This window comes from Erpetoichthys calabaricus, chromosome 16 (genome assembly GCF_900747795.2).
Source record: "Erpetoichthys calabaricus chromosome 16, fErpCal1.3, whole genome shotgun sequence".
In the NCBI taxonomy this organism is placed as follows: domain Eukaryota; kingdom Metazoa; phylum Chordata; class Cladistia; order Polypteriformes; family Polypteridae; genus Erpetoichthys; species Erpetoichthys calabaricus.
In genome coordinates this window covers 57209623-57223698 of record NC_041409.2, presented here as the reverse complement: position 1 = coordinate 57223698, position 14076 = coordinate 57209623, and the positions used below count along the sequence as shown (strand labels likewise).

The following is a 14076-nucleotide window of genomic DNA, read 5'->3' as shown; positions in this document are numbered from 1 at the left end:
TCCTTTTCAGCACTCATGTCAAGTAGAGAAGGACGAGTTAATCCATTTAAGGTGCATTTGCTTGTATTTTTGTAGCCAAATTTTCCACACAGTGTGCTTACATAATTACTGTAATTTTTCCCAACATTACATTAACCTGTTACTATATTAAGACCTAAATGTGTCATTTGGCATTTGCATATCAGGATGACTATTTAAAATAAAAAGTGAGATGATGATTCTTGCAGAACTGGAAACTTTATGAAAAAGTAAAAGCATAGCTAGTATCATTTTTCTTTTTGTGTCAGTAACTTTTATTACAAATTGTTTTGTGTTCAAGATGGAAAAAACTGAGCTTCTCTTCTAATTAACAGATTACATTGGGGCTTGTTGTTGTCACCGCATTCAATAATTCACTTCTTTTTATCTTCTTTTAAATCGTTCACAGTATCATAAGCCGTCTAGTATTTACTTCCTTAAGAGAAGTGTGAATCATTCCTGGCAAGAGTAATTGAAAAATGCAAGCAACAAAACTCTTGTTGCTAGGTGTAGAAACTGAATACCCTGCTGTGCTACACTTCGTCCATTCCAAAACACTTAATTTTTAACTATTAAGCTGGTGTATTTATTCAAAGAAAATTACTATGATACACTAGTGTGTATATTTTTGTATGTATTATGCAGTCAAGTTAAATAACTTGGTCTGAGTCACAGTGTGGGAAAGTTGAGATTAATGAACCAACATTGTGCCACACAGCCTTTATGTGTACAGTTTACCATTTTGTGGAGATTGGGATTTTTTTTTTGGCTTGTAAGAAACAAAGTTTGTTTCCTGCTTTTAACAATAATAGTTGTTTTCCTGTTTCTCAGTCTTTACATTGTACTTAACTGATTTTACCTTTTTAAAAAGTTAATAGGCATATTGTAATCCAATATCCAGCCTGAAGCTGTCACCTTTTTAATGTATAATGAATGGACAAAGAATTTACTTAGTGCATAAGTTATATTATTATTTTTTGACTTGGATTGATAATAAAGAAAATAAGGAAAAAGAATGCACAGGTATGATTTACAGTTCTGTAATGAAACCCATTTTTTACTAATTCGTCACGGCAGGGATATTATCATTGTCTAAGTAAATATTTATAAAAAAGAAAATGCCACCCAGTTAAAGAAATCCATGATCCTCCTACAGGTAGCCATAGTATCTCCTAAATTGTATATTAATATTTTTGTATGAAAATTCATGTACATTAGATGCATGAAGAAAACAGTTTTAATTTTTCCTGTGGCTTTATTCCCTTGACCATAAATGCCATAGAGGTTTATGGTCACCTGCTGTGCAGTTCTTAAAAGCCAGAGTTTTTCTTTTATGATGCACATTTCAAAGAATGTATTTGTATCCATTACTGATCTGGAAAACTATTTATTCTGGAGCACTGTCTATTTATAGATACTCCTTTGTAATTGACCATAGTAACCTTTTATTGCTCATTTTGTAGGTTTCTGCAACAGTAAAGCCTTCAGGCTTGTCAACAGGGCAGACGCGCTCCACAAATATCTTGGACAACATGGTGAAATCTGCCAAGAAGATGGCTGCACCTGTCAGTCAGACATCTGATAAACAGAAATCACCAGTGCTGAAACCTCTTATGCCCAAGCCCAGATCCAAGGTACAAATGTAGATTCACCTGACAAAATGTGCATTCGAACTACTTGAGTAGTAAACTAAGCAATACCTTACTTCAATGTTTCAGTTTTGATGTGTATAAGTAGTTTCGGTATTACTATGTACCGGTAATCAATTTTCTGTTACACAGGTGGGCTACCATTTTCACAAATTGGTGTGAGCTCATGTGTAAAGTTATACTTTATCAAGTCCCAATTATTGCTGTTATTTTTTTTTGAGATCATTGTTGTTCTTTCTTTAAAAGCACTGTTTCCTTTTGTTTTCCATTTTTGAAGACTCAGGCAACGCTATTTAAAGTAAGCACTAATAAAAATGCTAACAAAAGCATTGATGATAAAGAAAAAGAAGTTTTGAAAATGGAAACTGCAGTACCCAGTCCTGAAGACACAGAGAACAGAAAGTAGGTGATTCCAGGCAACTGTGTTTCTACTGTATATTATCAGCATAAGATTGTATTGTGCCATTTAATATGCAGAGGATTAATCTGTGAATAATTATTGTGCAGAGCTCCAAGGTTATATAGTCAACACTGGAGCGCCATGAGGATCAGTCTTGTCTCCTTTTCTCTTCATTCTGTTCACCTCAGGATATAACACCATGTCTTGTCACATGCAGAAATTCTCTGATGATTCTGCACTTATGGGGTATATTGATAAAGGGTGATAGACAGCATGTAGGAGTCATGTGGAAAAATGTTTCTGGGTGCAAAGAGAATTGTCTTAACATTCGCAAAACCAAGGAACTTATTACTGGCTTTCACTGTACCAAAGAGCCTCTATGTTTCGGTCACTATTCAAGGAGTGGATCTAAAGGTAGCCCATTCCTACAAGTACTTGGAGGCCCACATTAATGAGAGGCTGGACTTGTCTTAGAACACAGAGGAACTATATAAGAAAGGGCAGAGCAGGCTTTTTTTTTTTTCTTTGCAGGCTGCATTCCTTTAATGTGGGAAGTGACATATTTTACATATTCTATAAGTCTGTGATGGTCAGTACAATTTTGTATGCTGTAGTGTGCTGGGCTGGCAACATCACTTCAAATGAGGCCGACTGAATCAACAAGCTAATTAAAAGGGCAAGCTTAATTATCGGACACACTGTGGACCCCCAGAGGTCATAGCAAAGGAAAATTAAAACAAAACTGAGTACCATTATGAATAATGCTTCACATCCTCTCTGTGATATGCTAACTCTGAGGACTTTAAGTCAGCAAATTATTCAGCAGAAGTGTGTGAAGAAACACTCCTTTATACCAACAGCAATACGTCTTCATAATGTCTCACTGGGTCAGTGATTGCCAAGTCAGAAGTTTTCTTTCTTTTTCATTTTCTTGCTTTATAGTCATTCAGACCAAAGTGTGTGTGTATTTAATTATTTAGTTATTTATTTACTTATCTATTTATGCATTTATTTATTTAAAGAGCTTTCTGTGACAAGCCAGATTTATCCCTGGGATGATCTATAATATATGAAAATAATAAAAAGTAGTCTGTCGTGGAAAACAAAGTTTGAAAAAATATACATGTACACTGCACTTTTAAATTTATACAAATTTTATTGCTAAAGCATTTCTTATTCTTGTTACTGTCCTAAGACAGGCTGGACTCTAAAGATAGCCCAAGATGTTACGAGGACTGCAGAAATTCTAAGGAACATCAAGTTTTCAAGCGGTGCAAAACAATGCAATGCCTGTAACTACTAAGGCTTATGCCCATGCATACAAAATCATGACCGCTTAAAAAAGTTTATGCTCAGATGATTTGTTGCAATTTTACATTAATATAAAATCTTTTTTGTATGCACTGAATGCTGGAATCCAAATGAATCTGATTGATGCCAGTCAAATGTTTTCTCTCCTGATACTGTTTACAGACCAAGGACAGGCTTCCAACTTTGGCTAGAGGAAAACCGGAATTCTATTGTGATGGACCACACTGACATGGATGAAGCTGATATTATTAAAGAAGGAATGAGCCGTTTCCGATTGCTGTCCACTGAAGACCGGATGGTAGGTGGCCAAAAGTGCATTTTTATTGTACCTTTTTTATATTTACAATCTCCTGGAGAGTCATGGTGACTCATTTACTATTACATTTGCCTTATAGGGGACAGTGTTGATAACTGGCCTGGTAACTACATGTGGATTTTGTAAGTTCTTCCTGTGTGTATATAGGCTTTCAGTTGGCACATAGGTTTTCTTCTTCATCATCACATCTCAACAACATGGATGAAGAATTTACTAATAACTGTAAAATGGTTCAGTCTGACCTAGTGGCAGCTTGTATCCATGTACCTTATGGCTTACTAGCTGTCCACACAAGACTGCCTCCTCCGTTGCAGTCCATAATATAACAGATGAAATTAAATTTAAGATTCAAACATAATAAATATAAATATATATTATATGAAATAATTGTACACAAGGACCATCTTATACTTTAGCATGAAAAAAAATGGTTTATGCAGTTTAAAGCAATGAGGTGACCCTTATTGTAGCGGTTAGTACTTCTACCACGGAGCTCTCAGAGACTGACCATGAACACAGCCAGGCCATTGTATCTGTGGGGTTTGTACATCTTTATCAGGGTTCTGTTTGTGATTGACGATGGGTAACTTGTAATGGATTGGTGGCCAATTCAAGAATTGGTCTTTCTATGCTTCCAATTATACCAGGATAGGCTCGGCTTTGGTGACCCTTTAACTCCATCCTTCAATCCATTTTTGTCTGTCATGACTATTGGCTATGTAATGGAGCTGCAAAGCTCTATTCTAAAATTAAAGTGTGCCTCCAACCATCAATTCTTCAAGTTCAACAAATGGAAAAAAATGATAAAATAGACAACTTACTATATGTTTTTATACATACATATAAACAGTCATTCATTCTTAAACCTGCATAATCAATTTCTGTGTTATGTATCCAAAGCCTTCTCCAACAGTGCTATGTGCATTGTGGAAAGTTACAATGAGCAGGCAGACGGTCCATCACCGGGCACACGCATTTTGTTTCTTCCCAGTTCCAGACATTATTGTTCATCATTGATCCCTTCTGTTGAAGGTATACATAGTCAAGTTCTCTTTTTTTAACACAAGTTGCTGAAAAATTTGGAAAATGTAACACTTTAAATTTTATTAGCAACAATTAGACATGAAGTAAAATCAGGATTCAAGTCAACTTGTTATATAGTCTTCTATTTGTGGCTAGCAAAGTTTTTCCAGCTCCTATTGTTCTACAAGTAGTGTGAACAGTACCAGAAAAATATTGTATATGCATTTGCTATGCAAAATTATGTTATGATGTAAATTCTGGTCCCTGGAATTTCTCTCAAAAATAGATGGTTTGTTAGTCTGTTTTAGTTTCACTTTTGTCGTACATAGCTTACCATTTATTCTTGCCTGAAGACTACACATAATTTATGTATAGGTGGCTGTGGATTGGGTGCTTGTTGAAAGAGATGGTTGCATTTATTTATACTGGACATTTTTCAAAAGAAAAATATGTGAAATGTTTCTTTGTTGTGCTGATTGCCCTTTGTTATGAAAGAAGAGGAGGCAGGTGCTGCCACAGTGCTAGAGTTAAAGATCCTTTAATGGAATATACACAAATCATGACACACATTCTTTCTGTGAATGCCTGTTTGGGAATTTCTTTAAAACTTCCCAGGTTTTTATATAATCATAAACGTCTGGACTAGTAAAAGCCACCAAGGTTTGGCATCTGTATGGGATGTGGAAAATATCTTCTCTTTGCTAACTTATGTTTGATGCCATGAAATACAACTCTTAAACTTAATCAAATTCGGGGAGACTTGTGGCTAAAGCCTATCCTGGCAGCATGAGACACAAGGCAGAAAGCAACCCTGGTCAGATTGCCAGTCCATCTGCCTCAAGACCTGCTTGAACACATGCACAGAGCCAATTTAGAATTCACTATTTTATAATTCTTACTTTATAATTTATTTTCATTAAATGGTTATATAAATAGCATCTGTTTTGTAATCAGTAGTTTTTATTTATTTGTAGCCTTGGCAAACAGTGCCTCGTATACAGCTTGGGAGATGGTACTGTAGCATCAAAACTCACATCAACACTTTAAAATTTGGAAGCAATTTTTACTCAAAAGCATTACATGTCTTGAATAACTTGAAAAGTTGGACTATCTGACTAATCATTCAATGCAGAGATTCTCAAATATCTTAACACAGATTACTGTGTTCTAATCATCAAACGCTGCTGCGTGGGGGCTTGTCTTGCTTTGGACGTGCTCTGTCTCTAGGTATGTCAGAGGACCGGGACTTTGTGAAGTGGGGTCCAGCCTCACGTGGGGAGGGAAAATGGGCGGGGGGGGGGGGGGGGTTGGGGAATTAGGAAATTAAGGTTAAAGCTGTCTCACTTCCAGTTAAGACTATAAAATGACCTGATCCTGAAGGGAGATATGTGATGGTCATGGGCAACTTATTTAACTGTAAAATGATTTTGATAAATGTTTATGCACCGAATGTCGATAAGGAATTCATGCAAAATGTATTTGCATCCATTCCCAATGTGAACACTCATAAAATTATAATGGCTGGGGTCTTTGTGTTTTAAATCCACCCTTAGATAGGACTCCTGTCACAGGGGAGATGACATCTAACACTGCAAACACAATTACACAGTTTGTAACTGACCACAACTTATCAGACCCCTGGAGGTTTCTAAACCCAAACTCAAGAACATATTCTTTCTACTCACCAGTACATCATTGCTACTCAAGAATTGATTATTTATTTATAGATAATAATTTCTTGCCTATGATTAAATCTTGCAAGTACAATGCTATTGTTATTTCTGACCATGCGCCTCTGATCTTGGAACTAAAGTCACTATGCCCCACACACTCATCTCGCAGATGGCGCCTTAACCCGCTTCTATTAGCAGAAGAGAACTTTACTGAATTTATATCCAAACAAATCAGTTTTTTCCTAGAGACAAATACATCTTCAGAGGTTTTTGCAGGAATACTCTGGGAAACTTTAAAGGCCTTCTTAAGAGGACAGATTATTTCATATCTTTCCCACAGGAATAAATTAGAAACCAAGAAAGTATCGGAGCTAAACAATGAAATTACTAGAGTAGATGAAGAACATGCCAGGCTTCCAAACGAGGCTCTACATAGGAAAAGGCAGGCTCTGCATTCAGAACTCAACCTCTTGACAACTAAAGAAACTGAACAACTAATTTATAAATCCAGGCATCATTACTATGAATACAGAGAGAAAGCTAATAAGCTTTTAGCTCAACAAATCCTCAAGCAAGAAGTTCACAATGCAATCCCAGTAATCGCCAGCACAAACGGAGATGAAATCAATGACCATAAAAATATAATGCACACATTTAGAGACTACTATAAATCTTTATATTCTACTGAGTTTAAAGAAGACAATACACAATGTGATGCATTTCTAGATACATTACAGATGCCACAAATAGGTACTTTTAGTGCGGAGGAACTGGATAAACCTCTGGCACTATCAGAATTACTAGATGCTATAAAGTCACTTCAAGGCGGGAAAGCAGCAGGCCCTGATGGCTACCGTGCAGAATTTTATAAGAAATTCTCCACTCAGCTAGCTTCCCTCCTATTAGCAACATTTACAGAAGCTAGAGACAACCAAATTCTACTTCAAACGTTTCGCCAAGCATTAATCACCGTCTTTCCTAAACAAAATAAGGACTTGTTACAATGTGCATCATATAGACCAATTTCACTTCTGAATAATGATGTTAAGATACTCTCAAAAATCATAGCTAGAAGAATGGAGAAAGTGCTGCCTTCGGTAATATCACAAGATCAAACTGGATTTATCAAGAGTCAACACTTATCTTCCAGTCTTCGACGCCTGTTTAATGTAATATACTCACCAACAAAGTCAAACACCCCAGAAATATTATCATTGGATGCAGAAAAAGCTTTGACATGATTGAATGGAAATACCTTTTCACTACATTAGAGAAATTTGGGTTTGGCCCAAACATTTCTGCATGGATCAAACTACTATACACCAATCCAGAAGCTTCAGTTTGTATTAACAACATTTGTTCAGACTACTTTAAACTAGAACATGGTACCAGACAAGGTTGCCCCTTGTCACCACTGCTATTTGCAGTCGCCATTGAACCACTGGCGGTCCAATGTCAAAATTCTTATCAGATAAAGGGGATTTTCAGAGAAGGACTGGAACAGGAAATTTCTCTATATGCAAATGATATGGTACTGTATATATCAGATCCAAAAAATTCAATGCCTGCAGTCTTAACAGCACTTACAGAATTTCAAAAGATCTCTGGTCTCAGAATTAATTTGAATAAAAGTGTGCTCTTTCCAGTGAATTCTCAAGCACACAATATTAGATTGGACACCTTCCCTTTTATCATTGCAGATCAGTTTAAATGCCTAGGGGCAAGCCAAGCAAAATGACACCTTTTATTGGCTAACTAAAAAGATTACAATATGCACGCTTTCAAGGCAACTCAGGCCCCTTCTTCAGGCAAGATGTAATCTTGGGGGTAAACATAACAAGTAAACATATCTTTATCAACAAAGTTTTGCTGTCTGTATGGAAAAAATTAAGCAAGACTTGCATAGATGGTCAACCCTTTATCTCACTCTAGCTGGAAGAATTAACATTGTTAAGATTAATATTCTTCCTAATCTACTTTTTTTATTCCAAAACATTCCAATATACATTAATAAATACTTTTTTAAGCAATTAGATTCAACAATAACCTCATTTATTTGGAACTAAAAACACCCACGTATCCAAAGAGCGACCCTACAAAGACCTAAGGCAGAAGGTGGCATGGCTCTATGCAACTTTCAGTTTTATTACTGGGCAGCAAACATACAAGCTATAAAAACCTGGATACAAATCGATGAACATACACAAGCTTGGTCCGCAATGGAAGTAAAATTATGCAGTACTTCTTTATATTCCCTGCTTTGTGCCCCAATAAATGCAAGTTATCGGCAATATACTAATAACCCAATTGTGCTTCACTCACTCAGAATGTGGAACCAATGTAGAAAGCATTTTAAGATGGAGAATCTTTTATCTGTGGCACCTCTGCATGAGAACCACCTCTTTCAACCCTCGCAAACATATGCAGTTTTTAATATCTGGAAAAGATTTAGGATTAAATTGCATAGAGATCTTTATATAGACAACATCTTTGCATCCTATGAGCAATTACTCTCCATATTTAACTTTCCAGCCACACATTTCTTTCACTATCTTCAAATCAGGAACTTTGTTAAACAGAACCTGCCCGATTTTCCTCATCTTGCACCCTCCTCCATGCTGGAAAAAATACTGCTCAATTTCAAGGACTTAGACACCATCTCTGCAATATATAAAAGTATCTTGCAGTCCCTCCCTTTTAAAGATCCAAGTGGACAATGGGGGAAAAGATCTTCTAATCAACATATCAGAAAAGGAGTGGAAAATAACAATGCAGAGACTTCACTTGAGCGCCATATGCGCAAAGCATACAATTATTCAACTCAAAATTATATATCGAGCACATCTGTCTTGCCTAAAACTGTGCAAAATGTTTCCAGGGCAAGATCCAACCTGCGAACGCTGCAATAAAGTCCCAGCCTCACTGGGTCACATGTTCTGGGCCTGCACCAAATTAACATCATTTTGGACCAAAATTTTTAAGTGCCTTTCAGACAGCCTTGGTGTCACAATCCCTCCTAACCCATTAACAGCTGTGTTTGGTGTTCTTCCAGATGGGTTTAAAGTGGAGACGGACAAACAAACTGATTGCATTCACTACACTTTTGGCACGCAGACTTATTTTGCTAAACTGGAAGAATCCTAACTCTCCTTTTTTAAGTCAGTGGGAAACTGATGTTTTATAGTACAGTGGAACCTCGAGATACGATCACCTCTGTATACGAGAAATTCAAAATACGAGGAAAGTATGAGCGAAAATTTCTGTTCTAAATGCGAGCATTGGCTCGCGTAACGAGCCACGAGCCAGGCTGTGGGTATAGCTCGCGGCTTAGCGAGGGGGCGTGGTAGCAGTTGCGAGCCGCGATCTGCGGTGTCTGCGTTTCTCACTTAAGTGCACAGGTGGGAAACTGCCCACATCCATGATTGTTCCTGTGGCTGATGGGCTGCAGCTGCCATGTCCTCCCCGCATATATAGAGAAGCGCGAGCCGGTTAAGGGGGAGAAGAAGGGAGAGGAGAGAGAGAGAGAGAGAGAGAGAGAGAGAAGGCGGGCAGGAGAGCAGGCTCGCGTGTAGCTGAACAGGCGAGCCAAACAGCTGAAGCAGGACGGTGTAGAGAAGGTCAGCTGCATTAAGAGTGTCTCGCCTGTTGCAGAGCCCGCAGGTGAGACGCTAACAGAGAAGAAGCACCAGGGATTGTCGTCTGTTTTTTAAAGACTGCATCCTTTTGACGTTTTAACCTCGTGTTAAAGGATTGTTATTCTTGTGTATTTTAAACCTCCACTTCACAACTGTTTTAAGGATTATTTATTTAAACATTTATTGAATGCTCTACTGCACTTTGGACACCTGTTTTGATTCTTTTAATAATCAGTTATATTATTTACCAGTGTTATTTATTAAAGGTAGACTACAGTATATATAATTTATCAGTGTTATTTGTTAGGAAAATTGATTTTTATGTTAATATATTTGGGGTGCGGAACGGATTAACTGGATTTCCATTATTTTCAATGGGGAAGTTTGTTCTAGATACGAGAAATTCGCTATACAAGCTCAGTGCTGGAACGAATTAAACTCGTATCTAGAGGTTCCACTGTATTTGAAATTGGGGAAAAAAATCAAATATTCAGTTAGAGGATCTGTACAGAATTTTTTCAAAACCTGGCAGGATCTAATCAATAATATCTTAGAATAAGCTCTTAATGAACCGAGGAAGCAATTATCTACACATTTCTTTTTCTTCTCCATTTATCTCTATTGCCCTATTAAACTCATCAATTTAGGTATGTCTACAAGCCTTAAGTTTTACTCTATTGGCCATGCTCTCTCTCTCAGGGGTGGGGGGCAACTTGTTTTCAATCCTATCTTTTGTAAAAATTGATCTATTTGTATGGAATGATTACAAAAAAATTAATAAAAAAAAAAAAAGTGTTGGACTATGACTAATCATTCACTGTAAGAGATTCTCAAATATTAACATCTTAACACAGATTACTGTATTTTGCATTCGGCTTTAGGTTGTATTCTGTTATGCTTTTTACTTGTTCATTGCAGGACTACAAATTTCATTTTTAATGTGTTTTTAAGGATCATTCATGTTAATGAATTAAAACATTAATGAACAAGTTGTATAGGACGTAATGCATTGTGGTAGAGTGGCTAGTGTTGGTGCCTCACAAAGCCAGCTTTGTGTGTTTAAATCCTGCTTCTTGACTTTGTCCAATGGGTGTTTGCATTTTCTTCTGTATCTGTTAGGATACTCTCTGCATAGTTTTTTTTCCACACCCTGAAAGATGGGCAGGATATTTGTGCTGTTGATTGGGAAAATTAGCCCAGCTGCATGCATAAATAAGCCCTGCAGTTAGCTTACTCAGTGTTCATTGTTGGTTATTACCTTTCACCAGATACTGCAAGGATAAGCTACAGCCCCTTGTGACCCGGAATTGAATTAACAAAGTTTGATAATATCTAGGTTGGATAAACCCACATTTTAAATCGAGACACACATGGAACAGTTCATTTTCTATGCTTTCAAATTCTTTGTCCCAATTGGCTGTTTGAAAATTGAGAACAATTTTTAATTAGGGTTAAGTGTCTAGTTTTGGGTGCCTTTTTATCTCTACCTTCTCTATAAATGTAAATGGTATTGTGATAAAATAAGAGTACAAAGTCAAACAACATATTTTACTGTCCTACGTCTAGAACATTTTACTTTAAGTAACAAGGCCACAGAATAAGGTCAGAGTGCTGAATATATTTACAATTCATATAATCGGTCTCTGCTTAAATGAAAAAAATTAAATATGTAAATTTATTTTGCTGCTTTTCCAATTAAAATATTGCTTCTGCAATTCAAGTTCATAAGTGTGTTTTGTTAAAACTTTGTCACAAACCAAAGAGATAATCAAAGAGATTTTTAGCCTTTTTTCCTGTCAGGCATATACAATAGAAAAAATAAGTTTTTTTATGAAAAATATAGTCTGTATATGAATGAAAAGAGAAGTGATGAATCACCATCCTACGAGTCTGTCAAATGTGTCATTCTCATTTATTTTATTGCATGTCCTGAAAAAGTAATATTTTCATGTTATAAAAATCAGATTTTATTGACTTAGAGTGATGTGTGAAAACAGAGGTGCTGTTAAGCAAATAAAAATTGATTGGTCTTTGTATCTGTTTACACCTCTGGCAGAGAGACTGAGTCACCTCTTGCCATTATTAGTGATGAAATCATAGTGTTCCTGGACACGCACTGAGTACTATTTAATCACATTGTGAAGCTGGGAGGTCAGGCCTAGACATTTGCAGTAATATGGTGCAAAATGTCCTTCTCCATGAAATAGATCCAAAGAAGTGGTTTACTAAAATACTTTAGATGCTGGATATTTTGAAGGTGCTCTGTAACAGGCCTTAACTTAACACCATATCATGAGTGTTTATGATTAGATGCCCAGGTTTTTTTCCTTTATTTGGTATAGACTGCACTATAAGGCTGTAATTATTCTATGTCAGTTTACTCATGTATATTTATGTGTATGTGTGTATCTGGTGTCTAGCTTTGTTTCACTAGTGACTGGTTTTAGAATGTTAGAATTAGGAGTGAGTCTTAGTTAGGCTGTTCTTAGATAGATAGATAGATACTTTATTAATCCCAAGGGGAAATTCACATACTCCAGCAGCAGCATACTGATAAAGAACAATATTAAATTAAAGAGTGATAACAATGCAGGTATACAGACAGACAATAACTTTGTATAATTCCGAGTTGTATTGGAAGTCCGATGTATATAGGCTGAACAGGACCGGAGAAAGTACAGTCCCCTGCGGCGCTCCTGTGTTGCTGACCACAATGTCAGACCTGCAGTTCCCGAGACGCACATACTGAGGTTTGTCTGTAAGATAGTCCAAGATCCATGCCACCAGGTATGAATCTATTCCCATCTCTGTCAGCTTGTCCCTAAGGAGCATAGGGATGGTATTGAAGGCGCTAGAGAAGTCTAGAAACATAATTCTTACAGCACCACTGCCTCTGTCCAAGTGGGAGAGGGATTGGTGTAGCATGTAGATGATGGCATCCTCCGCTCCCACCTTCTCCTGGTATGCGAACTGCAGAGGGTTGAGGGCATGGCGGACCTGTGGCCTTAGGTGGTGAAGCAACAGCCGCTCCATGGTCTTCATCACATGTTACGTCAAAGCAACAGGCCGGAAGTCGTTCAGCTTACTAGGATGTGATATCTTTGGGACGGGGGTGATGCAAGATGTTTTCCAAAGCCTTGGGACTCTCCCCTGTTCCAGGCTCAGGTTGAAGATGCGCTGTAGAGGACTCCCCAGCTCCAACACACAGGCCTTCAGCAGTCGTGGCAATACTCCATCTGGACCCACTGCTTTGCTGGCACAAAGTCTCCTCAGCTCTCTGCTCACCTGCGCTGCTGTAATTGAGGGTTGGGGGGGAAACTCTCTCCTATGCTGGTATCAGCAGAAGAATGGTTGGAAGGTGCAGTACTGAGGTGAGAGTGGGTTAGGGTGGTCAAATCTGTTTAAAAAAAAAAAAAAAAAGTTGTTCATCTGGTTTGCTCTCTCCACATCTCTCTCGATGATGGCACCCCTCTTCGAGCTGCAGCCAGTGATGATCTTCATCTTGTACCAGTTATTAAACATATAATAAAATCCTTCCATTAATGTGTGTTATACAAGTTACTATAAGATCAAAAGAAAGAGTTTTATCTTTGTTTTTTGTGAACCTTAAGTGACCATCACCAACTATTAGTCACTTCTAGATTTGTAGTGTCATCAAGCCAAAATTATGACAGAACCACTCCAAGTATGTGTTACTGTCCAGCCTCTCCTGTTATGTTATATTTTTACCCCTACCCCAGTGGACTGTTCCTAGGAACTACATTTTGGCCTGTTCTACTCAGTTTCATTCTATTCAGAGCTCACGATTGTAATGATGAATGGGGACGTACATGGGATGGTAAATCAATAGCTTTTTACAAGAAATTAGTTTCCATTTTACCATCTCTGTCTAGTACAATGTTGCTAACCTAATACTGCTTGCACAGATTCACTGACCCTGGAATCACTTTTACACTTGCTAACAAATGAGGCCTTATGGTATTTGACCTCCTTTACTTTAGACAATGGATTCTCCCAATCTCCAGACACTAAGCCACTCTTATCTAGACGT

At 37.4% G+C, this 14076-nt stretch overlaps 1 protein-coding gene across 1 annotated transcript in view; it reads left to right on the top strand.

The window, feature by feature from the left end:
• Positions 1–14076, top strand: part of wdhd1 (WD repeat and HMG-box DNA binding protein 1) — a 77102-nt gene that overhangs the window by 54692 nt on the left and 8334 nt on the right. The window contains exons 22-25 of the mRNA XM_028821575.2: positions 11–51; positions 1482–1652; positions 1945–2069; positions 3541–3676. Coding sequence (XP_028677408.2) covers positions 11–51; positions 1482–1652; positions 1945–2069; positions 3541–3676 — 473 coding nt within the window. The remainder of the gene's footprint in view (positions 1–10; positions 52–1481; positions 1653–1944; positions 2070–3540; positions 3677–14076) is intronic.